General features: G+C 36.3%; 1 protein-coding gene across 1 annotated transcript in view; it reads right to left on the bottom strand.

Moving 5' to 3' along the window:
* ACTN2 (actinin alpha 2) overlaps positions 1-17424 on the bottom strand; it is a 70106-nt gene that overhangs the window by 19869 nt on the left and 32813 nt on the right. The window contains exons 6-12 of the mRNA XM_082755799.1: positions 16496-16574; positions 13021-13102; positions 9553-9638; positions 8030-8122; positions 6731-6961; positions 5490-5637; positions 3686-3836 (exon numbers count right to left, since the gene is read on the bottom strand). Of these exons, the coding sequence (XP_082611925.1) occupies positions 3686-3836; positions 5490-5637; positions 6731-6961; positions 8030-8122; positions 9553-9638; positions 13021-13102; positions 16496-16574 (870 nt within the window). The remainder of the gene's footprint in view (positions 1-3685; positions 3837-5489; positions 5638-6730; positions 6962-8029; positions 8123-9552; positions 9639-13020; positions 13103-16495; positions 16575-17424) is intronic.

The following is a 17424-nucleotide window of genomic DNA, read 5'->3' as shown; positions in this document are numbered from 1 at the left end:
GTGTCCTTCCATGCAAGTGAGGGACTGATTGTACCAGCTCTGTTCAAAGTCCTGGAAGGTAATGTGCAACGTTCCTCCACCAGCTCTGCCAGGGAGGTTCAGTCATTCCCCATAAGATCTCTGCTATCCTATTTCTTCCTGGGATATGTGCTGTGGACAAATAGGTAGGAGAATAACATTATCAAAACAACTTTTAAAAAGGGCACCAGCGGGTAAAAAAAAAAAAATCATAAGCTACGTAATGCCACTGAGTGGCATTAGTCAGTTTAGCTCCACTGCCTTTCTGGGCATGCTGTAGTTTACTTCCAATAAGTGTATTATTATATGCATCAAAAAACACTGTTCTGTTTGAAGCAGGAGCAGAGGAAGAAATAACTTATAGAAGATTGTTTACATGGAAATATGACACAGGCTTCCATTTCTTTTCATGTTAATTTTTGTGTCTCTTTCAATACCGAAGGTATAAAGAGACTGGATTTCATATTCTGTAAAAAGAAGTTTTGCTTATCAACCATAAACAAAGCACTGCTGCATGTGTTACAGAACTACTGAAAATGGTCATTTCTATTTGTTCAGTAATTTGAAATCTACAGTGTTTGGAATTTAAAAATCCTGAAGCTGTTCTTATTTATCTTACAACTAATTAAGTCTTATATTTAAAGAATTAAAAATTTAGTCAGATTTTGTCCTGATCCAGAGAAGCGTTTATGTATGAGCTCACTTCAGGAATAGTGATAGTGTCACAAAAATAACCTGCTGAGCAACACGCTTTAGCACTGCTTTAGAACCAGGCTCATGTTAATCATGTACGTAAGCACAATTTGAGCCCAGGTTTCCAGAAGCAAAAAGACACTCCAAATCAGTATGCACTCCAGACAGTGGTCTTCTTGGCTGAAAATAAGTTGCTATACTAGAAGTCCTGGATATGCAAGAAACTGCATTCCAAAAATTTTATCTTGATGATTGAAAATGTTGAAACAAGCACACAGGACCATAAGTGAATTCAGCACTTTGTATTATAGCTCACTCCAGTTCTGTTTAGCATTCGTTATGTCATAAATGGGAAATCCCATTTTAGAAATCCCTGACTCTTTTTCCAGTTTCATACTGAGTGCCAACCAACTCTTGTCATGCTTCACTGCCAGGGATTTCCATGTCTATACAGTCTAGAATACAACAGTCCTGCAGCAGCTTCCTGGCTGCAATCTCCTGCTTGTATAGACACAAATGCTTTATCACACCAATCAACAATCTTTTAGCAACTTTAGCTCATGGTGGACTTTGTTGCTGCCACAGAAAATACCGGACAGGAAACTGTAACTGGTACAGTTCAAGGTCACACAGCAATTGTTCTACTTGGAAATAGCAATTTTAGACAGCTATGAGATGTCTAAAACAAAACATGGAGGTGTCCTGACTTGAAATTTAGACACGGATGATGAGGATTCCTCATCAGTGGATCCAGTGAACAACAAAAAAAAAAAAAAAGATACCCACATTGACTTCAATAAGCTTTGGATCATGTGCCAATGAATGTTTCTTAGCATTCAAACACTGCTTAATCTTTCAATGAAAAAATATGACTGGAGAAAGAAAAAAGTGTTTTGCTCCTTCGTTTCAATGGCTGTCTGAAGAACTATGGATAAATACTTAAAATCAACATTTAAACAGAAGCTTCCCATTTGCTTGCAGCTAATAATAAAATGTGACATTTGTAACCTTTCATGCACTGCTCTCCAGAAGCACTAAGACTTACTGAGCCGCTGAGTCTCAGTGAAAAAACAGGCACTGATAGCCCCATTGTACAGATAACAGGAGAAGTCCAAGTAGAGCATCTCTAAAAGCAACGGGTTTTCAGCACCTTTGCCGTCCAGGCCACAAATATCTTGTTTAACTTCACACAGCAAATTACTGAAACAACTGAGAGGAGACAACCCTAAAATAGACAGGATACAGTGTTCACTGGCCTCAACAGAGGTAAAGGACACAGGGTTCAAAATGCTAGTAAGCAGATGCTGTGCTATGTATACTACATTCCCAAGGTTTCTTAACACTTGCAAAGTTGATGCTGAATTAACAATGATTAGGCATTTCTCCAGTGCAGAAGGATATTAAATTCTGTAGTATAGAAAGAACAAATAACTACAACAGAGATCAGGGCATGTCAGAAGGTGTTTCATAAACTGACATACTCAGTGAAATCAGCATCTTCTGCGTTTTTCAGACTTCTTACATACTAAAAGACAGCTTTTCCTCTATCCACTGTACTTATTTTTCCTCCCTTAAACAATCTTGAAAAATAGCTTTTTTTTTTCCTCTAAATCCATTTTAATTATGCATTTAGTGAAAGTGCTGCTGCTACCAGGTATGAACTACATTTTTAGATAGCACTTCGATTTTTTAATTGTTAATGAATGCAGAGCTGTTTATGAGTTACGGTCCTTTAGAAAGTAAAAAGAGGACATGCTTTTAACACTTGCTTTTTGAGTAGTAGATGTTTTGCCTGTTCAAGAAGTCGAGAAACTGAAACTTGGAGGCTTGAAGCCAAGGGCAGGAATCTGGGAATTTTGATGCTGGCTCCTCTTTCAACAGCTAACGCACATTTGTTCCCGTTGGCTTTGCAGATTTATACTGTGGGTGAGCAATGAATTTAATTATGTGCCAAACGCTGAAATCAGGAGTAGTGCCACTGTTTTACAGTACAAAACCACTGCAATTAACTGCGTAAGATCATAAAAATCAAACATACACATGTTGGTGTATACACCAAAATGACTTTACCAGAACAGGGACATCTGTATATAACATTACAGTACTGTCAGTATGGGCAGATCTTTGCTGACAAAACTGCTTCACTTAGGTGAATTAACAGCCTTCCCGCAAAGAAAAGCAAACTCTACCAGTAAAGATGGAGTCTAACCAGAGTAACTACACCAACATTCAAGACTTCTGTTGCCATAAGGGTGTCTGTCAGGCAGGCCCCTGGCCTACCTAGCTGATGTCAACAATAATTAAATGTGTTGTTCTCAGCTTTATGTTTTCTTGGGACATAGTATGCTGAGTGTGCAAGTATTGGTCCTGTAGCTAAGCTGCTGGAACTGTGGGTGAAAACTGCACTTGTACAGAAGAGGTTGTGTGCTTGGTTGCTTGTATGATGCTGGAGTATACTAGAATAATGAATCTTCAGAAAATTCAGTGTATGACCCACTACTACTGGTATATAAAAGATAATTTAGGGATGTGAAGCCTTTTTAAAGGACTGATATACCTATGGGAAAATATCAGATCTCAACATGAAGATGCCTGATTGGTAATTTAGGTAAAATAAAATTATTTTCTAAGCTAAAAAATCAACCTCTCAGCAAACCATATGAACTGCAAAATAGACACCTCCAGCATTCCCATCAACACACAATGGACTCATCAGCAGAGCTAATGCTAAAAAATTACTGTTAAGTCAATTTGAAAATGACTGTTTTCAAATACTTTAGTCAGTTGAATATCTATATTTGGCTGGGGGTACAGGAGAGATGAGGGAAAGGTCTCAGGGACCGGCACAGATAATATACTTATGAAGCTATCTCTGGAATTCTTACGTTGGTACCTATGACACTATCAAATTCATTGGAAAGAGTTTATCGCAAAGTTAAATGTCAGCAGCTGCAAGCCTTTAAATGGAACATACTTCAGCTCCTGGGCAATGGCAGCGATCTGTTCCACCCTGTCCTGGTGAGCAGCCAAATCACTCTCAAAAGCTTCATGTTTCCTTAACATGGCACGGACTTCTGTCAGAGAAGCAGATTCATAATCCTTCTGAAGTAAGATCTGCTCTTTGCCTGAAAGAGAAAATTAAAATATTAGTGTTTTTGTTTTGTTTTGTTTTTCTGAAAGAATTATAAACTGTTAAAACAGTTGCAAATTTAGTCAACTTTTTTCACTGAGAATCATCAAAATTACATGTATAAGATGAAATCCCAGCCCAACAGAAATGAGTGGCAACTCTTCAGCAGAATGGTGTTAATTAGGAATTAATATTTTTAAAGATCTCTCAGTAATTCCTTGATTCTTGCACAGGATGATTATACTTATCTAAAATAGTTAGTATTACATTACTCAAGAAACTGTCATAAAATGGTATATTAGCAAAAAAAAAAAAAAAAAAAAAAAAAAAAAACAGGGCTCTAAACTGTTCTGATAAGTCTTTTAAAGCACGTTACTGACCTATAAAACCAAAAATCACACTGCTATGTTCAGCTTCACTCTTACCAATGAAATGTTATTCTTTTTTGTGTTCTGCTTTCAATGCATTATTTGTTTCAGCACTTTCCAACCAAAATTAAGATGTGTGGCTGTCTTTCAAATCAATTATTGAATTTTAAATGGAAAATGCCAGCCTAGTTACAAAAAGCTAGAAAAACTGAAATACTGGTCTCCAGTAGCTCCTGGATTAGACAACTGAATCTATACAGCCTCTACAATTGTAGCTCACCACACAAAATTACACATCTCTGCAGATTCTAGAGCCAGAAGGAGCTCCTGTTTCACATGCTACATACCAGCTTATGTGAAGTTTTCCCTGTATAACAACCATAACATGTCACCATGAGTAGATGATCAGAAAATAGGCTCTCAGGGCTGACAAGCACTGTAGTTTCCTTTCAAGTATCTGCTTGGTAGCAGACACTGTTGTGTATGCTTCCAGCAACTGTGTTATTGGATGGACTCTGCTTTACTTTCACAGTGTGTGTGAAAAGATTCCGGCTGGAAGAAGTCAGAAGCATGGCAGAAGCAGGAAAACTGTTGTCAGGGCAAACAACAGGATGGTAGAGTATATCTACGTGTAATGGCTTTCACAGAGCTTTACAAGGGTGTTGTAAAATACATGGTCCTGTAGCTGTTACAACTACACGTAACATTAGGCTACCGTTAAAAAACAGAACTATAAACAGGGTGTAATCTGGGGTATGGAACAAAGCAAAAATGAGTCCATTATCACGTAGTTCATGTGGGCTATTCAAAACCATCATGACGGTCAAATGATGACCAACTCATAATAACTCTTAATAATTTCACATTTAACAAGCCATAGATACCAATTTATTTTTAAGCTTAAACTGGAAAACTGAATTTTTGTCTTCACTGCAATCCTGACTGAATCACTGGTGCACAAATACAAAGGAATGCATTAACAGTTCCGGCCTTGATTCAACTCTGGATATTTTTGTTAAGTTTGACTGATTACCTTGGTGGAAAATAACATGATTTTTATATTCACATTTCATTAGCAACATGCCTACAAGTTAGGACCATGACTGAATGTAACACAACCTGAAATTTTATCTGTTATTATTTTAGTTTTCTAAACTAAAACTTATAAAAAACTTAAAACACAAAAACTTATGCCAGTTTTTAGCTGGCAAATATCCAGCATTGACAGTTCAACCTTGAACATTAAAATATCAAAAATGTTAAAAACCATATCTGCCCACCATATGCCCATTGTTCATGAGTGGAAGCCTTCTGTCTAAATTTCTCAGCCAAGTGTTCAAGTCTTTCCAGTCTTCGTATTTCATTCAGCAGCCACTCTTCATAGCCTTTCTCAGCTTGTTCAAGTCTCTGCCAAGCGCCGGCAATATCCTGTACAGAGAATACATGAGAGAGATAGAATGAAACTATTATCTTTCTAAACAAATTTCCAGATTTCTGATTCGCTCACAATTTTGCTCCAAAAAGAGAAGTTTCTATGTCCAGATTTTGCCAAATCACGGAATCATAGAAAATATTAGTTGTCAGGCAGCTCTGGAAATCAGGTTTTCCAAACAACTGCTCCTCACAAAGCATCCTGGTCAAGTAGGTTCATGGAAGGACCCTCTATATGAATGGCTTTCAAGTATAACTGTTTGTCTTTGTGACACATTGCTTTTACCTTCCATTTTACAAAGTACTTGTCCTTTTATGAGGTACCTAATCTGTTATCAAAATAAATGTGCTTTGCTCTCAGAAGCCGACAATAACAAAACAATTAGTATCATGAGGATTTGATGCATATTTTATTTGGAATACAAATTCGTTTCATTTTCTGTGGTGCACAAAGTTCTGTGAGCTTTCTTAGAAATCCGAAGGCATGAGTAGGAAACTGAAGTGACAGGCCCCTTATTTTCTGAGTAAGGGGTGTGGACAATGGCAGTCAATCTTTGCAGGTCATGCAACATCTGTTTATTGAATCTGACCAACCAAAACACAGTGTTAGAACACAGTACATGAACAGGTTTGCTGTATTCCACAGGAAAAATTCTGACCCACAGTCAGACTATTCTTGTCTTCACAGGCATTAGAAAAATATAAAATTGAATTTTTAAAAGTATAAAAAATCTGAAATGTTTATTGAGCAATAGCTGTTTCTGTAAGTCTCATAAGAAAAATATCTGTGAAACCAGTGTGTGTTTTGTTTAAGTAAACAAATATTCCCAAAGAAAGCTCTGTATTGCTCCTTGTCTCAGGACAATTTGCTACCAGCATAAGTCTTCAAAGAGTGAGGAGGAGCATACTTAAGGGAAAGGATGATTTCAGAATGAAAGGGAATGTGTTAAAGAGTGGTTTGATATTGAGAAAGTGGAATAAACTGAAGTTTCTGAGGATGACTTAAAATAGCAATTCAACCTTCATATTGAAATTTTTGTGAGAATATTGATAAAAAGGAGAATGGAATATTAATGCCTTTTTTACTTACTGAAACCATTTTTCCCTCTGATGGCATGAAAGCTGGTCGATTGCTGATTCTCAATTTTGTCTGCAGGGTGTTGAAGTTGATCTCCAGTTGACATTTCTCTTGGACTTTGGGAGGTTTGTGTTTGCGGCGGTAGTCCCGGAAATCTTCTAATTTCTTCTGCATTGCCTGCATTGTTTTTTCTGGGGTCCTGTTTTCCAGCCAAGGAATTGTCCGGCGAATCCATTCTAAAAGCTTTCAAACCAACACAAACAATTGAAATAAAGGTAATGGAAGAGCAACCAAAACAAGATAAAATTGAATGCACAAATCCCAATTGTGTTTGCTCCATCTTATTATTCTTGGGTTCAGTTGGTATCAGTGCCTTAATGGCAAGTCACAAGGTTTGCAAAACTGAACAATATTGTGAGATAACTTCTTAAAAACAAAATAAACTCCAAACCTAATTTTCTCAGATATTATAAATATTCCTGGAAATACCCTGATTTTTACAAATAAGAACATGCATGTAAGGTGACTCTAGCTAATTATGACCCATGTTAGCCAATATCCCTGGCCACTTTCAAAAAGGTATTAATTGGTCTTGATGTCTCAAGTAGTCACAGTTGAGAATGGAGATTAGGATGGATGCCAGTCCAGCAACTCAGGTCATATAAAAATCTTTACACAGAATTCCGTTAGTACCAATCCAGCACTACTGTCTTTGTGTCTACAATCTCAGTATGTTTTGCAGGTTGTGCATTTATAAAGACAAAGAGGCTTTCACGTGCACATTAAATATCTGCACTTTTGACTCAACAAATTCGCCATATACCAAGAAAAGATAAGGAAGACCTGATTCAAAAAGTCTGCAGTATACTTTGTGAAGCAAAGCCATCTCACCTATGTTTTGAAAAAACAACAAATTTCTGGTAATAGTCAGGAACAATGCAAGCAGTGTGCCCCTTTCTTTATTAATCTGCTACCTGTGTTCACGGGTACTTTGTGAATACCCTGAGACACCCTGTCCAAACGCAGCTTTCAGCACACATTCAGCAGGCTTGTTCAGAATAAGAGGATCCTGTGTTTTCTATATGTGGTCAAGAATGAGCTACCCTTAGAGATTACAGAGACAGCAAGTCTAGTTCTAAGGCAGACTGATGAAAAGTCCTCAGAACACCCCCTTCTGGGCACAGTAACAAGAGTGAATGACTTGCTAGAGGTAATACAGTAAGTCTGTGGCAAAGGAGTGACCTGAACCTTTCAGCTTTCAGTATTTCATGAATAAAATTATTGCCAAGTTACAGACAAAGCAGTCTTTACCTCACTTGCTAGTCTCTCATACTCTTCCATCAACCTCTCATTTTCCTGATTCACGGCAAGCACCTTACAGATCCGGTTTGCTGCAGTCTCAGCCTATAAAACAGAGCAAATAAACAGGATGTACTCATAAACATTCTGAGAAAGGTACAAGTTTGGAGAAAGAAAGAGAATGTGTCTGCTGCAAATAAAAGTCATGTTGTTTTATAGTTGTTGATTTGTGCTCCTAGGTACACCTTTACCCTCCTGTTCTCACAGATTCCAATGGCCTCAGTGAGGCAGATTGGCACAGAAGTCATTTTGTCAAACAATTAAACCTTACAAGGGGTAATTTCACAATGCCATTATAGTTTTCTCATAAATCTTTTATTCTCAAAAGCAATTTAGACCATTCTTAAAGTTATCTTATTAGGTTAATTCTTCTAATCATGCTCAAAAGGTATTAGGTTTGTTAGCCACACTCTGAAGATACTCCTGTGATTCAGGAGTATGGTCCTGAACTATCTATATCTGCACATCACATGCACACATATTCTTGAAAATATATACAGCTTAACCACTCATAGCAAATCTTTTCTTGGATCCCGTCAAACTTATTTGTGAAAGCACTGTAGCTCTGCATGTTTAAAATTGATATTAATAGTTTGACATGATAGGTTTATATGTCCCTACAAATGTGAGTCTGAAATACAACCAGTCAACTAAAAATTCATGTTACAAATAGTATTTGGAACTCCCTCTTTTGCATTAATAGCAAAACATGCACACCCAGAAGGAAGAGTGCAAAACAGCATAGCTGTGTTGTGATAAGCTGCATGGGGCCTACTAGGTGGGAAGGAAAATTGAATTCTGAGGATGAAGGAAAAATCAACTACTTTAAGACATTTTTTCTTCCCCACAAAAGCTGGGTTGTGTCCATTTGGAGGCTTGAAATGTAAGAAGCAGAGCAGTAGAAAGTGCCTTGTTTGTGAGAATACCATCCTGCTGATGTTCTTGCCTCTTATACTAATACTTTGATCCACAAATAATTCTGCTGGTTTCTGTGGGAACCAGGTGCAAATACTACTTTGGACGACTTCTGTGCCTCTCTACATCTTTAAGCAACTTTAAAAATCCAGCCCTAAATTGCCAGTCAGAATTAGTAAGTCTAGAATAGCCTCAATCTCCAAAAGTCATCGTTCTTTTATGCAGCAAAAGCATAAGGTGTTGTTATAGCAACAAACAATTCTTTTTCACAATATCTTCAAATACATTTTTTCTGAAATAGTCTTTACAATCGCATAATAGACACCCAACATTAGAATCATGAAGACCTATTAGAATAAACAAGTTCAATTTGCTACAACATTTAACTAAAATAGATTCAAGTGTTGATTAAAAACAAGTATTAGTACTCAAGTAATACTTGCAATTGTTAATTAAAACAGCAAAGTACTAAATTAGTGTTTGTTTGTTCTGTAATATAAACTAGCAGAAATGTGAAACAATCAAAAACACAGCAACCTGAAGGGACAGTTGATTAATACCTGCTCTGCTCCAGCAAAAGCATGGTAGAAGCAGGACACATATGTCATGATAGCTCTCTCATCAGGTTTGGGAGTGTTCACAATATCTACAAGGTTGGGGAGAAATGAAAATAAAAAAAAAAGAGATACGAGGAGTAGAAAATAGGATAAATAAATAAAAGCACAACATAGTTGTCACTGCGATTGGTTTTTTGTCCATGTTTTCTTGTCTCTGTACTCTAGGAACTATACAAAGCTGAAATAAATAGTGTTAGATTGATGGGTGCTGACAGAAAAAAAAAAATCCATACACTAGAAATTCAACATAAGCTCTTACAAAGATGTGATTTTTTTTTTTAATAAGTCTGATCTTGCACTGTCATGAAGAGAATTACTTTAGTTTTAAACAGACTACCTGTATAAGAACTAGCATGCAAATCTCTGATGATTTAGAATTCATTTTTTTTGATTAACAGACACGAAAGGCACTTTTTTTTTTTTTTTTTTTTTTGATTAACACACAAGAATGGCAGGCTAGATTTTGATCTGAGGAGATTCTCTGGAAGTTGCACATGTATCAATTTTAAATTTTAACATTATATATCATTAATCTTTATATTACTAATGCCTAAAGTATGTCCATTTCTATGATTTGCCTTGCTTTTTCTACTATTACTTCTTTTCATTAGAACGTGATTTCAGAGCTCTTTTGAGATGTCTGTGTATTTTCCTGCTTTGCACAGTAGAAATGTTGTATGTCACTGATTGTACTTACCATTAAGCATTTAACATTTTAAAAAAACAATCCTGAAAGCATAAGAGAAGGATTCATTTTCTGAGCATCTGTTTTGACAATTTTGACAACTGTAACAGGAATAATATCCAGCAGGGAGAAAAAGATGGTATTATGCTATTAAAACTGCTTTTTCACTGTGAGCTAGATTTCATCTTGCATTTTAAAGGTGCTTCTAATCAATGCACAAAAGTTCAATCAAAGGACATTCAATAATGTCCTAACAAGATCAGTAACCAGTTGTCAAAAACCTACTGGATATTATTACTAAACACACACAAAGATGAGACAGGAAGTTTTGCTTCTACAAAACAAGTGGAAAGACTACTACTACTGGCTCTACAAAGACAGTGCCTCAAAGAGAAAATCAGCCAACAGAAAATGAGCTCAGCTCTAAGATGCTGTTCTAGTAACTAGTGAGGAAAAGAGAAGAGGAAAAACTGCTGAAAGAAACAACAACACAGAAGGTGAAAGATGAGATCTGATCCATCTACAACCTCACCTTCTGAGCACCAGCAAATGCATGGTAGTAACAGGAAACATAAGTCATAATGGTTCTTTCATCAGGTCTGGTTGTGTTTACTACATCTGTGTAGAGAGAAGAGGGTTTACTGCTCAGCAATTCTCATAAGGTACTTCCATCAGTTTATGCTGATGATGTCACCTCAGTGCTGCAAGGATTAAAAATAAATATACCACCATTCAGTTTGCATCTGTTTACTGGTATCAGTGCAAAGATACATAAGCTTTAGGAATCAAAAATGGAGAAGATAATAGTCTCCCAAAATGGTAAAACATCTGAAGATGGAGACTGTACAGAAAGGTATTACCATGTTCTAGTTGGTAGAGACTTCCAGAGCTGATGGTGCGGCTGGCAGATCTACTGGGTTCAGTTTTACTGTTAGTCCAGAACAACTTCATCTAAATCACTACAATCAATCCGAGTTAAACACAGCCACTGACAATCACAAAGTAAGAGTATATACTGCTTATATTAGCAGAAGGTCCTTTTGATTGTCAGAGTACTGACGAATACTGGAAAACTGTAGAACTCCTGTAGTCCAGAAATACATTTTGTGCTAAGAATAGTTTGGACAGTAACAGTTCTGCAATCCCTGAGCCAGTCCATTTTGTTAATAGTAGAAATCACAGAACAATTTGACTTGATTGACTGATAACTTTGACCCTACTACAGCAGGAAAGATTAAAAGTAAAGAGAGGGTATGATTGAAGTGCAAGTGTATTGTTGTAAACAGATCTTTCTGGATACTTGACAGACAAAAGCAGAAAAAGTTGTTTTCACAGCAGTCATGGTTGAGTGATGAATAACGCTAGTGCAAGCTACAAAGATGCCTGCCAACATGGGAGTGGGAAGATATTGGTGTGAAAAGACCTGGGAATTAGATGATGACTTTTAATATTAAAAGAGAGATTTTCTAACTTCAGGACTGATATATTTACTGATTTTGAATCTCCATCACATAGTTCTGAACAAAACTTGGCATTTCCACTGAAAACACAAGAAAAAAAAAAGTGATGGCAAATATACAGAGTGTGTTAGAAGAAGCAAGATTTCATTCCCCCTTCTCCTGCTAAGACGAGAATAGAAAGATGAGGGCTAGAATATGCAGGAAATCTTACGGCAGGGGGGAGGTTTCTTACGTGGTATATGAAGAGAAAAATGAGTGAAAGAAGAACGATGTATGTTCAATAGTGAGGAGAAAGCATCTCTGTTTATTCCTTGCACAATGTTTCATAGTAAGATAATTAAATGGTGCTTGAAAGGGTAATTGCAATTCAAAAAATTGAAACAGTTAGTTTTGAAACATGAAGGTGAAACCAAGTAAAACATTCAATTAAGAGGATATAACTTGGATTTTCAAAATCATCCTGTATTGGTCTAACCTTCCTACCAAAGACTTCAAGGGAAGTGGACGAGATGCGTTTGCATGCTTTGGATAGCCATTGCTCTACTGACGTGCCACCAGACCTGAGTCTGTATATGTGGAGAAGAATACCTTGAACTAGGGTATGTAAATTCCAGTATTTTGGCATCAGTTCTGCCTATTGTACAAAAGGTTGGTTATCTTGAAGAAATATTTCCTTATGATTTGTGAACAGATTCTGAAGATTATTGGAAAAACCAAACACGAAATCATTTGTTAAAATGGATCCCTGAAAAAGGCTTATAATTAAACAAACAAAATGCTTCCCTCAACCTAGCTCTTTCATAAACAGCATGTTATTAGTAGCGTATTTTGAATTGTACCTCTATTTCTTTCTGGCCCTCTCATTTTAACATTTAACATTTAAAAAAGTGAACATGCTTTAAGCTGCTAACAGATGTATTTTACTTTATTAAACTTAATTTTTAACTTCTTATAGGCAAAGATTATCTTTCAATCATCTATTTGAACTTCAGTTGTCACACTGGGGCCATGTGCTAAGGTTGAATATCATCCAAAAGTGATAGCAAATACGAACAGTAACAAAGAATAAGGAATGAAGATAGAGCAGAATTATCCAATACATGGGAAACAAGAAGGAAAAATTTGTTTAAAAACAAAGTGGAAAGAAGTTACTCCATGACTATTCATGTGGAAGGAATGCTGAAAATTTGCTAGACACAAAACAACAGAATTTTTACTGTCTCCTGATGATGAGTGATACAAACTTCAGTATAATATGACTCTCACCTTCTGCATCCAACATCTTTGGGATATCCAAATGTTTTTCAGCGATTTCCATGGCAAGGTTGATATTTCCTATGGGGTCATCCTGAATTAAAGAAGAAAATATTACTAGTCAAAAATATATTTTTTTTCTTTGAAGCAAGACTACTACAGTAGGTACACTAAAACTTACTCTGATTTTCCCAACTATAAACTGGAGTCACAACTACTGTTCTTCAAATAGCAGTGGGGTATGTGAACTTTTGGTATACCTAGTGCTCTACTTTCAAATAAAAACAATAAGCCACTAGGACTCTGCTGTAAACACATTCGGGGGGTGGGGGGAAGGGAACATAGATAAAATATGCAGCGTACACTCATAAAAGGCTAATTCTGAATGAAGTACTGCAGTAATACATACAGTCAAGGCCACTGATTCAGTAGGCTATAGACCATTCATCACAAAGTTAGTCCTGCACACTTTTATACTTAGTAAAACTTATATTACAGTGATATGAATTCACTGAGCTAACAAGTTCTCTGTTTGTTGGGTGAATGCATGAGGAGAGAAAAGCACAGGCACAGTTAACCAGAAGGCTCAAAACCTCTCACTTTTGACTTGGAGAGCCAAATATGTAAGACTTCTGTTTGGTGAAATTTAGAGCTAGTGAAAATTAAGAGTTTCCTCTTGTTTTGAGATTTTGGATTTTGTGTTTTGAAGGAAAAAAAAAAGGGCAGCAGTACACAAAAATCAGACAAAGAGCACATATTTCATTTCATATGCCACAGACAGCTGTTGCTGACAATGGAAGACCACATCAGATTAGGGCTGCTCTTAAATCAGCCTTCTAATATCAGCTTGCAATGAAAACGCCCTATGGGAAATGGCTGTTTGTGCCATTAATGCTTCTTATTTTCAAGTATTAACAAACTGCTAAATGATGGTAGCCATCACAAACAAAGCCAATGCATACAGAGACTGCCCACGAAAACAGGGTAGAAGAGAAAAGTTGGAGAAGCAAGAGGGGACTGAAAAAAGTTACCAGGTTTTCTCGAGGGAACTTCCAGGGCTTCTGTTTGAATGCAAAGACATGCTCCGACATGCTCATTGTCTCAGACATGCTTCTTTTGTTACTTTGAAATGAACTTAGTAAGATTACTTACTACGGAATGAGAGCAAGTACTTAAGTTTCACAGAAGACTGTTCTCCACATGCATATATAGGTAAGGTATCATAAGTATTAATACCCTTACAATTTGGTTAAAATAGAATACAAAGTCTCTAAACTTAAGTTCTCACTTCATCATCATTTAGCAGTTTTGTGCATTGTTGACATTAAGAGGAACTTAAAATGTGGACAATACCTAAAATCCATTAATTTATTTTTGCTACCATTACACCATGTGTAATATAACATTTACTAAATGTGTACACATTTAGTAAATTTAGATGTGTACACATCCTACTTAAATTAAATGGGAGAAAAATATACTAAATTTAAGCAAGATCTAGTGACTTGGTTAAATCACTTTGCTTACAAATGAGTGATGTGGACTTCCTATTTGTTTGCTTGGTACTAAGCCCATAAGTAACAGTGCTCCACTGGTAAAGGATTTTATTTAAATCAGTATTTAAATAGGCATTATTTACAACATCTTCTGGAGATCCCCATCACCCGTCTTTTTAAACAAAACTACAAGCCACAGTAACTAAAAATGTCTGCTACAGCTAGAGAAATACCTCATCTAACTTGTCATAGTCAAGAAGATCAGGCCTGTGTCTATGAATAAGGGCGCTGAAAGCAAGGCCATCTTTCCAGCTACAAATTCACACAGAGCACATTGGTGAGAAAAAGAAAAGACACCATGCATGAGATAAGAAATCAAGAAACAAGACACCAAGACAGCTGTTAATGTAACCAAAATGAATAGTCAATCAAACACAGACAGGTCAGAAAAGCATGATCTATTTTAAGACTTTTCTACATGTGCTTTACGTGCCACAGCTCAGCCTCAATTTGAAACCTGACCTGTTCTATTTTGGAAAACTCTAAGAGGGAAATAGTAATGCTGAAGCAGATCTGCTTACGTGCTATTCCCTTCTCTTAGTGCTCATGTATAGACTGGTTATACCATGAAGGTTTTTTTTTTTGTGTGTGTGTGAGAGTATATATACACGTATATATATATTTTATTAGTGTGCCACTTTTCAAAGTGCAAACTCAATTAGACTAACTTCTGTTTGGGCCATACTTGAGCACACAGACAGGTATGTTAGTTATTCCGTGAATCCGTTCATCCATAGGAAAGGATGTATATAGAGAATAACCTGGTGTTGACAGTTCATATTTTGTCCTTTTGTTCATATCTGCAGATGTCTTAACAACAGCCTAAATTAGTTGGTTTAGGAATAAGTTCATTTAGTTTTCATCACAACTTGGGGGTCTCCAGTATAAATTTAACAAAGCAAAGGTTTCAAATTTTCTCATTTCATTCTGTCATCTTTTCCTTCACCACAGGCTTTTTGATAACAGCTGATTCCACTAGTAAAATCAATTTGTAATGGAGGGGAATGGAATGGAAAATACTGTCCATGATTTACCAATCTCTCTCATCAATGAAAAGTTGTCACTCAACAAATTAAAACCATGGTTACATGATTAAGTTTCACTGGGGTTTATGAGAGACCTCAAGATACATTCATTCCAGAGGAATAAAAAATGCACGGTATGCATGTGTTGAGAGAGAGATGAAACATTCCACTTTCTTTCCAGGTTTTATTCTTCAGTAACAGTTAACAGTACACAGAAATTCTAAGATTATTACATGTTCCGCATTACTTTCCCTGAAATCCAAGCAGCGGTTATCTTTTAGAACACGTACATTTTACCAGGTACAAAAATGGTTTTGTAATCCCCATGTGGTGCTACCTAAGGAAGTTAGGATATCAATTTGATTGGCACTTGACTGCAAGTATAGGTAGAAATACAATGAAATACCAAAGTAAGAATTGGTAAATATTTTCTATGTAAGCCTAATAATTATATAGTCCTAATTACCAAGGACAGTCTTTGTTCTAAAAAATATTAGGATTAATAATCTTGTCATTGTTTACTGTTCTGCAGTCTATGTAATCCTTTACACCAGATATAAAACAGGATGGACCATTTTATGTCTATGTATCATTTGTGAATGGAGAATTCCATTGCATCTGATTTTACATCCATATTGTGCAGCATAAAAGACTTCATCAACTGCCTGGCTGCTGAGGAATGGGTTATTTGCAATTAAATGCTTAAGACATTGTAGTAGGAAGGAAAGAAGGACACAGGGCAGTCACAGGATCCTTTCCTCCACATAACATGTTCTGGAGGGAGCACAGAAAGCCTGTTAGAATTAGTATGCACTCCTCAGCTTGTCTTATAGAAAACATGCTAAGCAAACCACAAGTGGACCAAATCACTGCAGGACAGCATGCTGTACCATCCAGACTGATGACCTTATTTAGCTTGGAGTAGTCAATAAGATCAGGTCGGTGTCTGTGGATAAGTGCACATAATCCAAGGCCATCTTTCCAGCTTTACAACAAAAAATAGAATGGAAAAGAAGTCGTTAATAAAGTCATGGCATTTTATAGTTTGGTTCTTGCTCAAGGCTTAAAATCAAGCAGGAACCCTCCTGTTAAATCCTGATAATTATGTTCTGTCAACTTTCATCCTTCTAAGCTTTTGTTACTATACTCTTTCTCCTGTAATATGTAACTTATTCTAAGGTACATACACGTTTAAGGATTCCATAATACTTTCTAGGCAATGTACATTATGTACAACAAACCCTGATTTGAATTGCTTCATTTGTGCAATGCTCCAGGATAGCTTGAATCAGACATTCAAGAAAGTGCATGATTTCCTATCAAACCACGTTTGTGAAAAAAAAAAAATAAAAGAATAAGCCTGCAATACTTGAATTTACTTAAGTAATTGACTTTTTCTTTGTTATTTCAGACAATTCTAATGACACAACTACATCATGCTCATAGAAGTATGAAGTCACAAATCAGCTTAGTTTACTTAGAACACTTCATACATATGACAGGTCAGACCTGAGCTCTGACACTTGAGTGTGACTTCTTGTCTTCTACCTTTCAAGGCAAGAAAAGGAAACGAATGGATCTGTGAATGTCATCTATTTGAAAAGATTATGATAGGTTCCTTTCATCCAGAAGCAATTATTCTTAAAGATACTTTATGCAAACAGATCACTGGGTTTGAGGTCATATCCTTGGCAGTAATTGTATGATAATAAGGGTGTTAGACTGTTAGAATCCCTGTCATCGAGATGTCTGGGTAAATCATTCAAATAACAGAACCATCTCCAATAAAAAATGTAACTGAGCAGAATTTATATATATTGTATAATATTCATTCA

The sequence above is a fragment of the Aythya marila genome (genome assembly GCF_965140915.1).
Source record: "Aythya marila genome assembly, chromosome: 3".
Taxonomy (NCBI): Eukaryota; Metazoa; Chordata; class Aves; order Anseriformes; family Anatidae; genus Aythya; species Aythya marila.
The sequence above is the reverse complement of the archived record's forward strand: the minus strand, read 5'-3'. Positions and strand labels throughout refer to the sequence as shown.